Below are 20,515 nucleotides of genomic sequence, written 5' to 3' on the forward strand. Positions count from 1 at the left end.
GAGCTGGTGTCTCATTTGGAAAAGCACTGCCCAGCAGGGATGCCAGTATTTAGTTCCAGGGCTCTCAGATATTGGGGCTTAAATTCATATACATGCAACTCTTGTTAAAATCTCCTGCCTCTTGAATTTTCTAGCATCCAGAACTGCTAGGAGCCTGGAGTGTCTACCTGAAAAGGTTTCTCTGTTGACAGTTGTTTCCCACCCTTGCCGTTTGAGCTTTAGCTGCATTGTCTGTGCAGCGCCCTTGGGAGTACACTGATCATTCTTTTCTGCTTGCTTTTCTCAAGAGAATCTATTTATGTGTCTTACTTTTGTTCTTTCTCTCCGAAGAGTAAGAAGTTAGGCAGGAAATACCTGTTCACTCGAGTAGAGGCTAAGGGGAGGCTGTGAGCCTTCATGTTTTTATATTTATGTCCAGTGGGATGATAATCCTTGCACAATCATCTGCAGGCAATGTGACTTGATGGGTCAGAGCATGGGTCTGAAGTCACAGACCTAGGTGCAAACCCTGACTGCACTGGAACCGATTTGTCTAAATAGTATCTTGAAATAAGGGAAACAGAGGAATCGGTTTAATAACAAGTCAGACTATCAGAATAAAGTGAGAGCAGACAGAAGAAAGATGCTGTCCTTGAACCTTAAGGTAAAAGAGTATGTTTCTTAAGACATAAAATGAATGGTATACAGGTTTACCTTGTGAATTCATTAAGATGAGTTTGCTGGTACCCAATCCTTAAGCATTTCTCCAGGTAAAATATATATGAAATGCACAGTAAGAATTCTAGGATCTTCAAAAATAGTTTCCAGAAAGCTATTTATGCTAAAAAATTTTCATTTCTTATCTCAGAGGTGGGAACATAAAATTTGAGTGTCTTTCTTTTGTAATGATAATGCTTTGAAATACTTGGGATACTAGATTTTTTATCCTCAGGACATACCCTCCCTGTATTTATATCCTTCCTTATTAATTGGTCTGATTTCCTCTTATATTTCTCATTAATGGAAAAAACTGAAGCTGGAGATAGTAATCTGAGATTAAGAGAAACTAAATAAATAATAATACTTGCAGGAGAATTTGTAAGTTGAGGAATTTAAGGTTTTATAAGGAGAGTAAGATTGCTGGGAGAAATATCAATAGTAGATATGCAGATGATACCTCTGTAATGGCAGAAAGTGGAGAGGAACAGAAGAGCCTCCAATGAGGGTGAAAGAGGAGAGTGTAAAAGCTGGCTTAAAACTCAACATTCAAAAAAACGAAGATCATGGCCTCCAGCCCCATCACTTCATGGCAAATAGATGGGGAAAAGATGAAAACAGTGACAGATTTTATTTTCTTGGGCCCCAAAATCACTGCAGATGGTGACTGCAGCCATGAAATTAAAAAACGCTTGCTTAGAAGAAAAGCTACGACAAACCTAGACAGTATTAAAAAGCAGAGACATCACTTTGCTAACAAAGGTCCGTCTAGTCAAAGCTATGGTTTTTCCACTGGTCATGTATGGGTGCGAGAGTTGGACCATAAAGAAAGCTGAGCACCGAATAATTGATGCTTTTGAACTGTGGTGCTGGAGAAGACTCTTGAGAGTCCTTGGACAGCAAGGAGATTAAACCAGTCAGTCCTAAAGGAAATCAATCCTGAATATTGGAAGGACTTATGCCAAAGCTGAAACTCCAATACTTTGGTCACCCGATGCGAGGGGTCAATTCACTGGAAAAGACCCTGATGCTGGGAAAGACTGGGGGAGGAGGAGAAAGGGGCGACAGAGAATGAGATGGTTGGATGGTATCACCTGACTCATTGACTGGCATGAGTTTGAGCAGACTTTGGGAGACAGTGAAGGACAGGGAAGCCTGGTGTGCTTCCAGGCTTATGGGGTCTCAAAGAGTGGAACACAACTTAGCGACTGAACAGTGAACACCAAAGGAGCGAAGCTGGTGAAACAGTTTATAAATACCTTTTGTTTACTAAAACTAAATAGAGACACTTAAGACATCAGTGTCATTTTATCCTTAAGTTAGAAATAATGGCTCTCAAGCTATTCGTTTCCATTTACTCTCCCTGAGTTTACTTTTCAGTCTCTTCCGTTGAAGTTTCAAAGAGATGCTTGGGCACGTTCTCTGCTGCGTTGTAGGTGGTACACGTGCTAGAGTCTTGTTTTTGGGGGGTGGGGGTCTCCTTAACATTTTAAAGACTTCCTGGTTTTTTTGGCTAGGGAATGATCATTCATCCACCATCTCATCATAGTCCGCTCACTCTTTTCTGGTGTGTAACACCTGAGTGTCTTCTAAGTGTCTAGTATAATTTCCTTCCTCACCAGGGCTCCTACAAAGTGCTGTTGCAAGAACATTTCCTTTGTTCTGATGGCAGATGTCATCTGCCATCCCTCTTCACTCCCACCTCTAGTTTCTTCTTTTAAATACTCTCCACTGCAGAATGTCTTACAACTTGGCTAATCTAGAGATCCCAGAATCTGGATTCTCATGGATATTACAAAGTTCTCATATAGTCAGATTTTATATAAGAGAAATTTAAGATTGGGCCAGATTGTTATCATCTTCAGTGATGATAAGTATAAACATCTGTGTATGCTGACTTCTTCTTATACTCTTGTTTCCATTTCAGAGATTAGCTTACTGTATGAACAACAGCAATTTGTTCTTACTGCTTTTCTTTTACATCCAGATCTTACTGTCCCCTTAGGAACACCAAGCATGTTTATTTCATTTGGTTAGTACTTTTATTTTCTAAATTACCCTTCCTCTTGTATTTAACCAGTATATCTTAACATCTGTGGTGTTTAAAACTCTCCTAAATGTAGAATAAATACACTTAGATGGGGAGTGGGAAGAGTGGAAGAGCGGGATTAGCATGGAAGGTCGGCCAGTAGATGGTTTGAGTTGTGTAGACATGAGGGAGGCATCCACGATTTCAAACAGGGGAAGGACTTAATCTGAGCTAGGCTTATGAGGATGCCTTGGTCATTGGTATATACACTAAGCTAAAAGGAGGAAAGATTACAAACTGACAATTACTATAAGGAAAGTTTATTTTTTAAGTAATTATTGGCAGTATGAAAATATAAAGGATGCTTCTGATTCTAGGGAATTGATGTTCTCATTGATCTGCCGTGGGCTTTTGTTGAAATTCCAAACTAAATATTCCCTTTCCTGAGACTTTGGACGGTGTGTCCCAACCTGGAGTAAATATAGATCAGAGAGATGAATTTCTAAGCCTGTAGACCTAGGTTAAGAAAAAAGAATCATTACCAAAGCATATTTGCTTTGGGAAAACAGGTTCCCTTTTTTGTGGACCAGAATTTCACTGTTGACATAGTTAGGTTTCACTTAATGTGAAATACCTAGGAAGATGACTGGCTTCCATGTGACAGAAAGAAAAAAAGGAAATATGTAGCGAAGTAAATGTCTATTGTGTCTGTCTGCACCTGACACATGACCTTAAAATAGTATCATGAAGTCACCTTTAGGTTTCATCATATGTAATGCACTTGTTGACTATTAACCATTACTTGGAAATTACTGACTCTGCTCACATCTCCTTTCAAGAGGGCAGGCCTTGTTCAAATAAAGATCAAGTCCATATCCTTAAGTTGCATGTAACCTTTCGTGACTCCAGCTTATGCCATAGTAAAACATTTACTTTTACTATCACTAGCTTACTGGCTTCCCCTCCCAACACGGTGACATTTTTTAGTATAAACCAAGAGTGGGGGTGGGGGGAAGAATATAAACCAGGAATGGAGAAAGAAAGAAGATATGTTTGGATTTTAAATAAACCTAGGAGTTTTTTGGTTATTAGAAATTCAACGAAATACACTTATGTGTTTCCTAAGGCCATATTGCCCAAGCTGTGGCCTGTGCTTTGTGGATTCACCTTTGCTATTTCCTCGAATCATTGATTGCAAATTATGTCTTCAGTTTGTATTGTATAAAATATGATACAGTGTGTAAAAATTGGATCATGTAACTCTAATGGCACAGTTACTGTAGATACTGCTACTCTGAAAGTCTCTCTCTTCCTTTCCAGTGAACTTGGAGATATTCCCACATTAAAAACACTACAAGTCTTTGGAATCGTGCCAGACGGTACCCTTCAACTGTTAAAGGAAGCCCTCCCTCATCTACAGATTAATTGCTCCCATTTCACCACCATCGCCAGGCCGACCATTGGCAACAAGAAGAACCAAGAGATATGGGGCATCAAATGCCGACTGTCACTGGAGAAGCCCAGTTGTCTGTGAAGCCTCTATTGCAAGATGGTGTCTTCTCTTTTCTTTGAACAGGGAAAGTAAGAAGGAAGCCCAATTGTGGAGAACTCAGCTATTTTTATTCTTGGTTTTCTGTTACCTTCCTTCTACAAGTATATTAGAGAACCATTGGAGAGAGAAAACTATGAAGTGTTGCTTTTTAGAAATGACTATGAAAGCTTTTATCACTGCTATACTCTTAAGATCCTAAGCTCTATGCTTTTTGAAATTTTAGGGAGAGTGAGTCTATAATTTCAAGATATCTTAAATAGCAAAATTTGAACCACATCTTCCAAGGCCATGCTTCATAAATCTATTTAGAATCAAGCTTAAAAATCACCACCAGCAAATCATTTGTGTAGCCTATATGGCAGCTGAACTTTCTTCTATTTAATTTTTCAGCACTGCTTTATTATAAGACATAGGTTGCAAAAAATAATAAGCTATTTGTATTGTAAGCTGAAAAGAATGAGAATCATAGAGTAGTTGTGAAGCAGTCTCTTCTGAAGATAGCAAGAAAAATAGACATTTCAATGGTGCCTTTAGATTCGTAATCAGGTTGATGGAAACAAATAGCCCAGGTCATTCACCTTAAAACCTAATGAGCAAACAAACAATCGGCCAACCAGAGGTATAGAATCTGTAGAATTCAAAGACTCAAGAGGCAGTTTTCTATAACAAGTTAACCTGGGGTATCCTCTAGTGCACATTAATGACGTCTCCTTTATGTACAGTTGGGAAGGTCACCTGGAGGAGGAAATGGCAACCCACTCCAGTATTTTTGCCTAGAGAATCCCATGGACAGAGGAGCCTGGCGGGTTACAGTCCATGGGGTCGCAAAAAGTCAGACATGACTGAGCGACTAATACTTTTATTTTCTTTATGTACTGTGTTTGCAGTGTTCTGAATTAGCTGAGGAAATTGAATTATGGACTTCTGACGTTATGATCAAATTATGTTAACATGGGTTCTTTAGCTTTTAAAATGACTTACTTTGTTTTAGAGAGGTAGGAACCAGTCATTCTTTGATTCTTGAAATGTTGGATGGAATCCTGAACCGCAGATGCCTGCCATTTTCCTTTTCGCTAAGGTTCTCAAAGCTATTTTTACTCTGGAATCAAGTATTTTAAATTGTCTTTATTTTATTTTAATGGCCTCCCACAATGATTGTCTCTAGCAACCCGTCTTATAAAGTTCTGGACCTGGAGTTCCCTAAGAACTGCATGTTCCTTTCAATTAGGAATATACACTAGAAGCAGGTGTATGTTCCGTGCAGTTTCAGAGCAATAAGCACAGCCGGCACGTGTGTAAAAGTTAAGACTTGGGTGCTGAACCTTTTGATAGCATCAGTGAATTTTTTTTTTGATGATACATAGAAGAAAAAGGACTAAATTCTACTTAAAACACACACACAGAAACACAAAACACTAATTTCTTGTTTAAATCGATGACCTTCCCATGTATTCAAAATGGAGCAAAAAGCCCAAACTCATCATTTCTATTAACATTGCTTTTTTAAAAAATCAGATCTTTCAAATGTTAGAAACAATGGTATGAAGTGCCCTTATCTGCTCAAACCTAAGGAAGAACATTTTTATAAAGTAGTGTTACACGGGAAATGGTTAGGTTTCAGTTTTATAGTAGTTTAAAAGTGCTACATACTACTTGAAATTATTGTTTACAGATTAGTGACACGGGCTGGAGGGAGGATCCGGTCGGCCTCTGATTTCCGGATGCCCTCAACACATACAGTACTTACTTCCAAACTCAAGTCCAGCCATAAGCTATTTTGCTAACACGTCAGAGTAATCTGTATTTTTGTATGTGATTTCTACTTTTATAGACTTGTTTTAAAATAAAACACATTTTTATAAAAATGAATACTTCAGCTAAGTTGTATTCCTTTTTTCCTTCTCTGTTTTTCTTAAGCACTCTGGTTAAAACGAGCATTAGGTATGGTGTGAGATTTATCTCAGCCCTCTGAATGTGTGTGTGCTAAGTCATGTCCTACTCTTGCAACCCCATGGGCTGTATGCAGCCCGCCGGGCTCCTCTGTCCATGGGATTTCCCAGGTGAAAATACTGGAGGGGGCTGCCATTTCCTTCTGCAGGAGATCTTCCTGACCCAGGGATCAAACTGGCATCTCCTGCATTGCAGGCAGATTCTTTATCACAGAGCCACCAGGGAAGCCCCAACGCTCTGAACAAGGCACTTTAAAACAAGCCGTAACATGGTCCCTTTTGCTTCATCTACTTCATGTGTTGTCAAATTAAAATGTTTATAATTATTTGACAAGGTATTATATATAGGCTTGTTATGGTTAAAGTGCTTCTTAAAGTATGAACATTTTATAAGACATTTGAAATTAAGTGATAAGTACTGTCAATAAAGTATCAAGTACTATGGATAAAAATCAGCTCATAGCACTTTTTAAATACAGACTTGATCAGCTTATGCTGTGCATTTTATTCTCATTAGCAAAGTCTTTGAATAGTTTACCCTATATCCAGAGATCTTCTAGGAATTAACTCCTTTTGAACACATTCAAATGGTAGAATGGTGATTCTTCCTGAATATTACCCAGGTTTTTGCTTCCTTTTTAAAATCAATACCATGCTTTATTTTATCAAAAATGTCAAATGCAAAAGGTAAAGATGGTGAACTTCATTTTCTGCTTTCAAAGGTCATTAACTGATGACCAGTCTCATTTCATCCATCTCTCCCATCCCATCAAAGAAGGCAATGGAAACCCACTCCAGTACTCTTGCCTGGAAAATCCCATGGACGGAGGAGCTTGGTAGGCTGCAATCCATGGGGTCATGAAGAGTCGGACACAACTGAGCGACTTCACTTTCACTTTTCACTTTCATGCATTGGAGAAGGAAATGGCAACCCACTCCAGTGTTCTTGCCTGGAGAATCCCAGGGATGGCGGAGCCTGGTGGTCTGCCATCTATGGGATCGCACAGAGTCAGACACGACTGAAGCGACTTAGCAGCAGCAGCAGCAGCAGCTCCCATCCCATAGACATCAGATGCTCACAAGATCACTTTTGAGGCAAAACTGAGACCCATGACTTCATGAATAGTTCACTATCTACCTGAAAGATAGTCTTCTGATTTAATTCTGAAACATTAAATATAAAAATGATGTTGAAAGTACCCTAGCTATCTAAAAGCTGTTTTCTTACATAGATTTGTTTTGCTCAGGCTCCAAACACAGATCATACTTTGAATTTGGTTGACAGTGACATTTTCTTTAGTTTCTTAATCTTAGTGTTCCTCTTCTTTATTATCCTTACAATTTACGAATGGAAGAAACTAGGTTGCTTGTCCAGTGTTCTCCATTCTGGATTTTACTGATGTGATCCATCCCTGGAATAATGTTTAACAGGTTCATGTGTCCCCTATTTCCATAAACTGGTAGTTAGGTCTAGCAGCAAAAAGCTCCTAACCAAGAGTGAGTTTGCCACCCAAGAGACACTGGTAACATCTGAAAATGGCTTTGGTTGTCACAAGTGGAGAGGAGCTATTGGCCTCCAGCAGGTACATACCAAGGATGCTGCTAATCATCCCACAATAGCTAGGACAGCTCCCCACAATAAAGAATCATCTGATCCAAAACCTCAGTGCCAGTGTTGAGAAACCCTGATCTAGAGGCTTAGTTTGTCAAGGTTTTTTTGAACCACAGCAAGGAGACAGGATAGGCGGTATACTGTCTTCCATCAAGAGGCACACACCATATGCCTTTCATTCTTTTTACAAATCAAGATTGCCAGGAGAAATATCTATAACCTCAGATATGCAGATATCACTAATGGCAGAAAATGAACTAAAGAACCTCTTGAGGAGAGTGAAAAGGCTGACTTAAAACTCAACATTCAGAAAACTTAAGATCATGGCATCTGTTTCCATCACTTCATGGCAAATAGAAGGGGAAAAAGAAGCAGTGACAGATTTTATTTTCTTGGGCTTCAGAATGACTACAGATGGTGACTGGAGCCATGAAATTAAAAGATACTTGCTCTTTGGAAGGAAAGCTATGACAAACCTAGACAGCATATTCAAAAGAAGACATCACTTTGTCTATATAGTCAAAGCTATGAATTATCCAGTAGTCATGGATTTGAGAGTTGGACCATAAAGTAGGCTGAGCGTTGAAGAACTGATGCTTTCGAACTGTGGTGTTGGAGAAGACTCTTGAGAGTCCCTTCGGACAGCAAGATCAAACCAGTCAATCCTAAAGAAAATCAGCCCTGAATATTCACTGGAAGGACTGATGCTGATGCTCCAGTACTTTGGCCACCTAATGCAAAGAGCTGACTCATTGTAAAAGACCCTGATACTGGGAAAGATTGAAGGCAAACGAAGAGGGCAGCAGAGGATGAGATGGTTGGATGGCATCACTGACTCAATGGACATAAGTTTGAGCAAACTCTGGGAGACAGTGAAGGATAGGGAAGCCCGGGGTGTTGTAGTCCATGGGGTCACAAGGAGTCAGACATGACTTAAGAGACTGAAGAACGACGATGTTAACAGTCTGCCTGTGGCTCTTGATTCCTCTTCTATACCCTAGATGCAAGTTCCCAAGATTATTAGGTAAACTCTAGCCAAATGCAAAATATTTATTTCTGGATAAAGTGACTCTGTCCCTTCTATCATGGTGAACTTAATTACAATCCAACATTGACTAATGATCTACAATGTAGAGGACAGGGCAAGGTCTAGAACATGAGGAAAGGCACTAACTGGTCCAGGAAAACTGGAAACACCTTTCCATTGGATAACCTAACCTTGGAACAAACAGAAGGCAACCTTCTCTCTCATTACTTCTCCTCTTCCCATCCCCACCTGGCCAAAGGTCCCAGAAAGTCAAAAAGCTCTCTCCACCAAGACGCTAACTCCTTATACAGGTTGAAACCCTAAAGCCTAAACTCATTTTAGGGATTTGTTTTGCTCTAGTGTTTGAGTTACTTTTTAGTGAATCTAAATATCAAGATGCTGATATTGTGGTATTCCTTAAACCAAATATCAAAATATCTACCTTGTACATTTGAGCAGTAAAATCATTATATTTAAGGTCTTCAGATGGCAGGGGCTGTGATTGATGACAGACAAGAAGGCAGACTTATTTCCATAGACACACATTTTAAAATTAACAGGCACACTGGAATTGATCATATCCCAACCATCACCATGCATTTCATGTTGTGTTTTAAACAAAACCTGGTCATTTACATTGGCTTTTAAAATGTCTTTTTACTCGAAACTATTAATTTACTACTCAGGATAGTAACTGTAAGTTAACTTGCAGTGGTATTGCTGCAAGAATCAGAAAATAGAGGGGTTAAGACTTTGGTGATATTTTAATCCAAAACTACATGGTAAGTGGATAGTCCACAACAACCCATTTCAAAGACTAATGGAAATACTTCAAAGATGAATAGAATAATTTTGTGAAAAATCACTTACATGAAATGATGCTTTGAAGGAAAGTTCTGAAGCAGGAGGAAATAGCTATGTAACAAAGCTTAGTTACCAAAGGTATTTTAAATAGATTTTCTTGTGAAAGTCGCTCAGTCGTATCTGACTGCTTGTGACCCTGTGGACTATACAGTCCATGGAACTCTCCAGGCCAGAATACTGGAGTGGGCAGTCCTTCCCTTCTCCAGGGGGATCTTCCCAACTCAGGGATCGAACCCAGGTCTCCCAGATTGCAGGCGGATTCTTTACCATCTGAGACACCAGGGAAGCCACTTGTGAAAGCAAAGAACCAGTCTAGTATGACGACAACCTCACAAATCTTTCAAGTTCTCTTCAGTCATTTAAAGAGAATAGGTGTAGAGGGAAAAAAAAGGTTGCAGTTGGGGAAGACATTTTAAAAGAATGGTTAAAAAAAAAAAGTTCCTCAAATCCTGTCCTACTTACTGCAACTATCAATACATCACCCCCTGACATACAGACTCCCTAACAGTGTTGTTTCAGCATGTAAAACCATCATGTATTACAATAGATTTCTTCTCTAGCTATGCAGGTTTTCAAGTATTCTTTGTACAAATCAGAACACATAATCCCTACTCCCAGTGAACTCACAATCTTCTGGTATAAAAAGGTATGTGTTGTTCAGATAGAGCTCTTCAACAGTCTCTTCAGGATCCCAAGTTTTGAATTTTTTTTAACCACTGATGATTATTAAAATTTTCTTTAAAAAATCTAACATAAAATAAAGCCTATGACACTTAAAAAATATTCTTTATACGTTTCTTCATGTAGAAAACTTATATATAAGCCTTCTTATTGATTTACACCCTAATCCTTCATGGTTACTTTAATGTTAAGGAATAAACTGCATTTAAAATAATTCTTCTTTCCAGTTCAGCAGTTCATGTAATATGATTTTGATTTACTGGGTCCATGAATATAAAGACAAATGGAACATCAAAAACATTAACTCAAAAATATCTGAAGAATCTACATTTACCGGGAAGCACTGTGTCTATTAGCAGTGAATGAAGTCAACAGGGAAAAAAATAATAGTGTGGAAAAAAGACATGAAATATAATATTTTGGGGCAATCTGGTTTTCAAATAATGACCCATAAGAGCTGAAGAAATAAATGAACTAAAAAAGAAAAGATAACAATTGTTTACTTTTATTCACATGTAGTTGCCATTAAAAGGAACTCATTCATAAGAACATTTTTGCTATTCTAACAACCTTTGCCTCTCGTCATCTCATACAAATAAATCCCACAACTGGTCAGAAATGTTAGAGGTTATATCACAAATGGAGCACATTAAGTAGTTTTTAAACCTTTAAATTATGGCTTATAAACAATTTTACATAGCAGGTTACCTATTAATATGTTACATATTAAACAGATCTATGTACCATTTTGGACAATCAGATTTCCATGATATTAAAGATGGAGTTGGCATTTTTTGCCAAAAAGGTATTTTAAACCTGTTAGGGAGTTTCTATAGTGTGGAATTTCACTTCTTTATAAAGTGGTATCTTAAGTATATCATTATTAAATCAAACGAGAAACTAGATCCATCTCTGGGAAAACACCAATTTTTATTGTATGCATGATGTAAACTCCTTGTGAGTAGTATCTATGCAGTTACTCTCAACTAAGAAAAACAAATTCTTGTTCTGGATATACATCAAAACCTAAGATTATCTTTGTATAATAATAGTACTTAAAAAAATCTGACAAGAACATGATAAATGTTGCCAAAACTAAGAGCACTCGGTTTGATTACATATCCTAGTTTTCACAGAAGCTACTTCTGAGCTCACCAGATTCAGTTCTATCAGGATAGCGGCTGTTCAGATCACCAGTGTACATCCAGCACCCAACACAGTACATGGCACAGAGTCGGTGTTCAATAAATATTTCAGTGATTGAAGACAAATTTTTAACAGCAAGTGGAAAAAAAATACAACTTTGAATAATTGGAATAAGAATACCAATTGTCTCATGATGCAGCAAGAGGAACTTTCTGTGATAATTCTATGATTACTTATAAGTAAAGTGGGAATTAGGTAAAGAAACTGTCATAATGGGAAAAAAAGAAAAGTCACAACATTTTATCCTCCAAACCTAATGTGTAAAACTTGGAATATGAGCTAGGTGAAAACTACCATGATAATAAGTAAGGCAATTCCAAAACTAAAATGTTTCCCATATTTATTAAACAGTCCACTTTCTTTCTGACGATACTCCTAACACTAGATGAAAATTTTTATAGGTTTTACCAAACTCATAATAGAATGTGCCTAATCAGTTCATCCTTTTAGTCTTTAAATCCATGTTAGAGAGTTTTAAATATGGAAGAAATTTATCAGCCTCAAATCATAAAAAAAAATTACCAAAGACCTAAAATAATTATTGGCTAATTAATACATTTGTAATAGTGCCATGATTTTGTCCGTATATATTTCACCCAGCATTGTCAAAATTAACCTGATAGTCAATTAAATGAAAACATCTATAAATAACTTCAAAAATGATTGAACTTTTTAAATCAATAGTCATAACAATATCACTGTGTTCTGAAATTAGAAAACTCTTGGCAGATATATAAAAACACATTTACCTACTTCAATTAGGTCAATGTCAGGATTTATCAAAATTCTCCATCAAAGTTTTTTAAAAAATCTTGATCTTTAGGTACAATAAAAAATACTAATCAAATGAGATGTGTTTGGTCTGACCAATTCCACAAAGTGAGAAGGAAAAGGAAGGAAAAAAAAAAACTTGTACAGTTAAATTTCAAATCCTAAACATTAAATCTTTTATTTGCGCCTACCTCTCTCAATTTATAAAGATACCAGCACTCTTAGAAACCAATTGTAAGCAGTATCAAAATTTCACTGTTATGAATTCTCATCAGTTTAGTCCTCCATTTTCTTACACAGTGAACATCTTTTCCATCAGAATCCATCAGAAGAATAATGCAAATCTCACTTTCTTGGTCGCTTTTCAGCCCAAGGCCAACCAATCTGAACAACAACCAAAAACTGTAGCTTTATGACTGGTAGGCTGTTTCTGCAGTAAAACTATTTCTCTGGCAATCAAAATGGTCATCTGAGGCAATCCTTCACTGCTCTAGAAGCACAGTTCGAAGCTCATCTTCTTTCTCGATCAACATTGAAGCAATGGCTCCGTCATTAAATTCGAAAGAAGTCCCTCCATCCACAACCATGCATGCATCCCAACACCGAGAACGCACACACACCCTAGGCAGAGAGAGACATCTTGTTAAATATCAACACTTTGCTTAAACTGCAATTCCTTTAAAACACTGAATTTTTATCTAAACTGGCAGGTAGATCATTTGGCCTTGATTTTAAAAATCAAGTTGCCCTGCCCTTTGTTATGAGAGAATTAGTGACTATGTCATTAAAGTACATTACCCAAAAAAAATCTCAAAATGTTCAGGATAGCTCCATTTACCCAAACACTTAAAAATGAACAAATTCAGACTTGATGGAACTCATAGGAGCTTTTTGAACATTATTACCATTATAAGTATTTTAAATATTGAGCAAGAATGTAACTACTGTCATGTAAAATTTTTACTTATACACAGAAAAGGCACAAATTATCAGGGAACAGCTCAATGAACACACTTGTGTTATCATCACCCAAATTAGGAACTGAATGTTACACTCAGTTCCTGGGAAGCTCCCTCATTGCTCTTAACCCATCTCCCAGTCTCTACTCCCAGCCCCTCCTTCCCAAGCATATCCACTATCCTAATTTCAGTCACCATAGTAATAATAGCTTTGACTATCTTGAAGTTCTATATAAATGAAAGAATACAATAGATATGTCTCTATCTGGCTTCTTTTGCTCAACAGTATGCTTGTGAAATCATCCATGTTGTCATATGTAGCAGCACTGGGTTCATTTTCATTGTTGTCTGAAAACACCTGCATTGTACGAAAATACCAAAATTTAAGTATCCCTTCTACTATTCATGGACATTAGGGTTTTGATCTATTGGGAACATTGCTGCTATGAATATTCTAGAGTATGTCCTTTGGTGCCTATGTATCTGTCAGTGTATATACTCCTGCTGGATATACATCTTGGAGCAGAATCACTGAGTCACTGCACGTCCTATATTCAGCTTTGGTAGGTAACTGCTAAACAATTTTCCATATTATTCCTAACAGTATAAAAGTTTTATATAAAAGTTCTAGTTGCTCCACTTTTATATAAAAGTTGTAGTTGCTCCACCTTATTAACAACTGGTATTTTAGCTAGGCTGGTGAGTGTGTGTGGTATTGTATTTGTTCAGTCGCTCCGTCATATCTGACTCTAAGCGACCCCATGAACTGCAGCACGCCAGGTTCCTCTGTCCTTCACTATCTCCTGGAGTTTGCTCAAACTCATGCCATTGAGTCAGTGATGCCATCCAACCATCTCATTCTCTGTCGCCCCCTTCTCCTCCTGCCCTCAGTCTTTCCCAACATCAGGGTGTTTTCCAGTCAGCTCTTCACACCAGGTGGCCAAAGTACTGGAGCTTCAGCTTCAGCATCAGTCCCTCCAGTGAATATTCAGGACTGCTCTCCTTTAGGATTGACTGGTTTGATCTCCTTGCAGTCCAAGGGACTCTCAAGAGTCTTCTCCAGCACCACAATTCAAAAGCATCAATTCTTTTGCACTCAGCCTTTTTTAAGGTCCATCTCTCACATCCTTACATGACTATAGTATTATATGATATAATTTTAATTTATATTTCTCAGATGAATAAGGTCAAGGATGTTTCTCCATACATTTATCAGCCATTTGGATATTCTCTTTTGTGAAATGCCTGTCCAAGACTTTCAGCCATTTTTCTAAGGGGTTGCCTGCCTTCTGTCTTACTGACTTGTAAGAACTTCTGTAATATATTCTGGATATGAGTCCATTGCTGGACATAGATACTATTTCACTCTGTGTCTTGCCTCTTTATTTTCTTGATGGTGCCTTTATTAACATAAGTTAATAACTCTAATTTAGTTCAACTTGTCAATCTGTTGCTAAGAAATAGTTTCCAACCAAAGTCATAAAGCTGTTCCACTTATATGAGCAAACATTTAAATGAATCTTTTAGTCTTACCTAATCTGAGTATAGATTTGTTGATTAATCAAAATTAATTCTCAAATGATTAAGTGATTTTAAAATATGATCACTATCCTTTTTAATGTCTTTCCTGGAAAAAATCAATTATGTGTTTTCAAAAAAGTACATGCACACTGTAAGAAGCAATTTGTAATTGAACTATTCATTGCTTGCCATGAGATGAAAAGTGAAAGTGAAAGTCGCTTAGTTGTGTCTGACTCTTTGTGACCCCATGGACTATAGCCTGCCAGGCTCCTTTGTCCATGGAATTATCCCGGCAAGAATACTGGAGTGGGTAGCCATTCTCTTCTCCAAGGGGATCTTCCCAACCCAGGGATCGAACCCCAGTCTCCTGCATTACAGGTGAATTCTTTTTCATCTGAGCCACCAGGGAAGCCCAAGAACACTGGAGTGGGTAGCTTATCCCTTCTCCAGGGGATCTTCCTGAGCCAAGAATCAAACTGGGGTCTCCTGCATTGCAGAAGGATTCCCCACCAGACGAAGTATCAGGGAAGCCCTAACTACAGTTAAGTTTTCTTGTCAGTCTGGAAGACTGGGCAACCTTTACAAAAATTATAAACATTTTTGTATATATTCTTCCCCTCAAAACAAAAAATCTGTGGCAAATTTAATAGATGTGGGCATGGGTGGGAGATTCAGCTGTAGGGAAAAGCTGAAAGAAATGAGTCCTTTATGTTGCTACACAATTTAGGCTTTATATGAATGTATGTCCTGCTTTTATTCCATAGTATATGAAAAAAAGTTGCTTTCCAGTTTTTTTTGAAGTGATAATCCGATCTTACTGTGTCTTACTTAATAAAGTAAAAAACAGACAAGCACACATTACCCAATTAATAACCATGTCCTTTGTATTCAGTTAAATTTTAGTTTCTCTAAAGTGAAACTAAGTTTTAAAGAAAATATCACTTTACCCAGGTTATTAGCGTGATACCACTTTAGCTCCACAGGTTCTACTTTTCCTGCATGATTAAGTTTGAAGGAGTGATTTAATGAAACTGAATACTTTCACAGCCAAATGTGCTTTATAATTAATTACAAGGGAGGAAAACAGATACAAGAAGACTGTGGAAGCTTACTTTGAGGTGAAACAACGCTGACGACTGCTCGAGAAAATTCTGTTTGCTATTGGTTCTCGAATACTGAAAAGTATTTTTGGTTCTTCTGGACTGTAGAGCAATGATTCATTATATTCGTTTGTTACTATAAAGGAAAAAAGCCAAATATTAGCACATTCAATGAAAAACAGTCACTTCTGAGAAGTGCAAAATGAGAATGGATGCCATCCCCAATTTAAAGGCAGTTCTATTCCAAAAGTCTGTTTGGCAGCAAGTTTCTTGGAACTCATGACAAACTCCATTAAAAAAAATGCTTATAAACAGGGAGTATGTTCCCAGATTAACCCACAGAAGCCTACATCACCCACAGGATAGCAGAAATAGGTACCTTTGGTGGGGGAAGGGAGGACCGTAAAGTCAGTAAACAAAGAGAAACTAGTTTGAAGCACTCAAAAATAGAACTTGAGTTGACATAATTCCTTGCTAATAAGTTCCTTTCAAAAACATCATGCCAAAAGGTTCATGAGGTATTTCTACAAGTCTTTGGGATCTACTTTCTCCCTAACCAAGAGGCACACAAAGTTGGCATGCAGAGCACAAACTGGTTAAAGACAACTGTACAAAGAAACTGGGCTTGATAAAAGCATTTAGTTGAACACCACGTTAAAAGACATCACAAGACTATCAGATAATCTACCTTATATACCAAAATTTCATTTGAATTAAATGAAGTGTCTGCAACAGTGACTGCACCATTGGCATTCACTATTGCTTCTGAAGATAAGTCAAATCTTCAAAGGAATAATATTCATTCAGTAAAGCAGTATGTTTGTTAAAAGAAAAATCACTATTTTATATATACCCTTAAATTACTTTATATAACTGATACAAATTTCAGTTGTTTTATATACATTGTTTTAAGTGAAATTATCTAATGAAGAATCAATTACTATAAATGCCTCACTTTCCTTCCTTTGGTACAAATTTAACACTAATTCCAACTCAAAGCCATGATTAAAATAATATTGTAGGTCTCAAAATCAGAGAGGGAGAAAACAATCCATTTTAGAGACCTAAAAGTAACCACAGAGATTTAGTCCTGTTTACAAACTATTTTAAAGGCAAACCATCTCAACAAAGAAGGTCTTACGGGAATCCGAAACACGCAAATAAAATGAATTGACTCTGTTAACATACTTTACCACGTATTGCTACATCACTTTAAAGGCAACCAATATGAACACATCTGTTACGATAACTCTCAAATTCAAATGTTTACGGATGACAATTGCAGCATAGGTAAGTAAAGGCAACTATAAACAGTTTGGATTTTTGTTTGTTTGTTTTTAAATAATTTACCTTGAAATCTTAGGATACTCTTCAACTAAACAGAGACAACAATATTTAGCTTTAGTTTGTGGTCCATACTTTCGAAAATGATCCTGGTAGATGAATAGACTTTAGTGTGTTAAAATTTCAAATGCAAATCAAATGAATGTGGTTTCCAGTTTATTAAATATTTTTTTAAATAATTTTTTAATTTTTTAACAAATTTGAAGAATTCCCCAGCAATCTATGTCCACTCCCTCATTCCACTGTTGAGGAAGCAGAGGAGCAAAGAAACAGTCTTGTTTCAGTGAGTGACTGGCTGGTCTGGATTGGAACACAGGTCTTCAAATTCCCTGATAAGTATCCTTTCTCCAGCAGTGCTGGTTCTCTTAAAGGAATGCTGAAATAACTAGGCAGGAGTATGTAGCGAAAGGATAAGATAACATCTTAGTGAATGTCAAGGTAAACATTCACAGCTCAATGAATTCCTTCTCATTTGGAGGGTACTAATAGCACATTGAATTTAGGTGTACATTTCCTATTTGCCTGTTGTATATTTTTCTACATTTTCCTATTCCCCAGGAAAAGTTTGCAATCACACTGTTTTGACACAGAAGTTAGATTTCCATGGTTGATTAAAAATAATAAAATTTCATCTTTAACTTTCTACTGATTCAATATACTTTAAGGGGTATTATATTGTTGGAGTCAAAAGAGGACTATGCTTTGCTTAATTAGACGAGTACATTTCATGATAACATCCTCAGAATATACACAGAACGTAACCAAAATGCCAGTGATATGGTCACTGGTCACTGACCTTTCTCTACCAGTTCTCTGCTCAACGGAAGACTGAAACTTCCTTGTCGGTTTGCTATTGGAAAAAGAAAGGGGGACAATATCTTGATTAAATAAAATATTTTGTAACATACTGTATAGCTAACATACAATAAAATCTACACATTATATAGCATATTGTAATTGTAACGTAAGAACTATTTGGTACTCACCAATATTTAGAACATCTTCCACAGCCTGAGGTGCCACTCTATTAATATTGAATGACCTACAAATAAATACCACAAACATTTTTTCTTATTTTAGTTCTAAAAACATACTAAAAATGAAAAAGGAATAATCTACTTAATGTTCAAAGAACTCTTAGAAATTATCAGGCAAAAAAATACCCAAAAGACAATAGCCACCTCATATAGTTTTTAAAAGTAGGCAAAGTACATGGGTTAACGGTCCAGGGGTCATATGAAAATATGTTCAGTCTCACTCATACCCGAGGAGATATTAAAACAAGATTCTTCTCAGATTTTAAAGATTAAAAACTGATAATGTATTGACATGGGTATGGGAAGAGAAGTATGCCCATATACTAATGGCATTATAAAAATTGCAATTAGACAATTCTGTTAAGATTTAAAATGAACATATTCTTCAATCTAGTAGTTTACCCTAAAATATATTTGCACATATAATACACAAAGGCAAGTATAAGGATATTTACAGAAGCATTGTTTATAATAATAGCAAAACCACAGAAAGCTGGGTAAATATAGCTACTCAGTTAAATATCACATAGATATTAAAAAGACTAACTACAGCCATATGTATAATACCAATGTGGAAAGAGATCAACATGTTAAGTTAAAAAACCAAAAGCATTATACAATGTGCGTGTTTTGTTGTTTAGTCGCTCAGCTGTGTTCGACTCTTTGCAACCCCATGGACTGCAGCACACCAACTCTCTGGCCTCACCATCTCTCGAAGTCTGCCCAAGTCCACGTCCATTGCATCAGTGATGCTGTCCAGCCATCTCATCCTCTGACACCCTTTTCTCCCTCTGCCCTCAATCCTTCCCAGCATCAGGGACCTTTCCATTGAGTCAGCTGTTCTATATATGTATACAGAATTTCCTTGTGTTACTTATATTAAAAAATATATAGAGTGGTTATAGCTGGAGATTAGTACTAGAATATAAAATGAAAGAAACCAGCTTTTCATTGTATTCCCTTTGTATTATTTAACATATTTTTTATTTTTTAAATTTTTATTTATTTTTTAATTTTTGGCTGCGCTGAGTCTTCATTGTTGCTTGTGGGCTTTTCTCTATTTATGCCGAGTGGGGGCTATTCTGTTGTGTGTGGGCTTCTCACTATGGTGACTTCTCTTGTTGCAGAGCATGGGTTTCTAGGGCATGCAGGTTTCGGTAGTTGCGGCTCCCGGGGCTCTAGAGTACAGGCTCAGTAGCTGTGGCACACGGGCTTAGTTGCTCCACAGCATGTTTCATCTTCCCAGATGAAGGATCAAACCTGTGTCCCTTGTACTGGCAGGCGGATTCTTAACCACTGGACCACCAGGGAAGTCCTAACACAGTTTTTAAACATGTGTTTCTTTAAATTATAAAATCATTTCTGAAGGTGAGAAAGTTTTAGCAAGATGCCATGAGTAACCACTTAAGAACAAACATTACCACAAACATAAGTAACTTTTAAAAGCAGCAACTTTTAAAAGGTGGTTAGACCCTTAACCACTTAGGGTCTAAAAAGGAGGTTAAGGAAAGGTTTTTTAAAAAAAAAAACCAAAAAACAAAAAATAACCCCACAACTCTTCCAGCTAATTTAGAATTCTCATCCTGCCTCTACCTCTTCCCAGTAGATGCTCCTTCAAAAAGGAACAGTACTGCATAGTCACACAACTCTAAACCTAATTCAGGGGCTCTTAACATTTTGAGGGAGGAAGAATAAGAGATGCTCCATATACCTGCTCTAATTCTATACTCTCCGTATTTTGAGAAATGTGAAAACACTTTGGACATTCTCTTAAGAAAAATGCAGATATACAAATTTTTACATTAAATAACTGGAGTCATTCATAGACCATACCCTTATGCTAAGAAAAAAAAAAAAAAATCTAAAATATGGCCCTTGCCTAGCCTATTTCACCATTACTCACCCTCCAACTTCACATTCCAAACACCCTAAGCTCCGTTCTCGCCTCTTGCTCACACTTACTATGTGGTAGAAGGCAAAATACTTCAAGTGCTGTGACTTTCTTCTTGTTCAGCATGAGGTTCACAAAACCCATCTCATTAGCATTACGACAGTCACACACTGCAAGCCATAAGGCCCTGGGGGCAGTATCTGGCTCTTGGCAAGAACTCAACGAAAATGTCAAGTACAATGAAATCTGTATGAGTTACACTCTTAATTCCTCATT

At 37.2% G+C, this 20,515-nt stretch overlaps 2 protein-coding genes across 7 annotated transcripts in view; one reads left to right on the plus strand and one right to left on the minus strand.

Moving 5' to 3' along the window:
• SKP2 (S-phase kinase associated protein 2) overlaps nucleotides 1-6,088 on the plus strand; it is a 36,751-nt gene extending 30,663 nt beyond the window's left edge. For all 4 annotated transcript variants that reach the window (XM_065905238.1, XM_065905241.1, XM_065905239.1 and 1 more), the window contains one exon: nucleotides 4,046-6,088. In XM_065905238.1, the coding sequence (XP_065761310.1) occupies nucleotides 4,046-4,259 (214 nt within the window). In that variant the 3' untranslated portion in view covers nucleotides 4,260-6,088. The remainder of the gene's footprint in view (nucleotides 1-4,045) is intronic.
• A 4,811-nt stretch (nucleotides 6,089-10,899) lies between these two features.
• Nucleotides 10,900-20,515, minus strand: part of NADK2 (NAD kinase 2, mitochondrial) — a 47,295-nt gene continuing 37,679 nt past the window's right edge. For all 3 annotated transcript variants that reach the window (XM_065905510.1, XM_065905509.1, XM_065905511.1), the window contains 4 exons: nucleotides 18,298-18,353; nucleotides 18,108-18,161; nucleotides 15,980-16,103; nucleotides 10,900-13,008 (listed from right to left, as the gene is read on the minus strand). In XM_065905510.1, coding sequence (XP_065761582.1) covers nucleotides 12,870-13,008; nucleotides 15,980-16,103; nucleotides 18,108-18,161; nucleotides 18,298-18,353 — 373 coding nt within the window. In that variant the 3' untranslated portion in view covers nucleotides 10,900-12,869. The remainder of the gene's footprint in view (nucleotides 13,009-15,979; nucleotides 16,104-18,107; nucleotides 18,162-18,297; nucleotides 18,354-20,515) is intronic.

Source organism: Muntiacus reevesi, chromosome 14 (assembly GCF_963930625.1).
Source record: "Muntiacus reevesi chromosome 14, mMunRee1.1, whole genome shotgun sequence".
Classification (NCBI taxonomy): domain Eukaryota; kingdom Metazoa; phylum Chordata; class Mammalia; order Artiodactyla; family Cervidae; genus Muntiacus; species Muntiacus reevesi.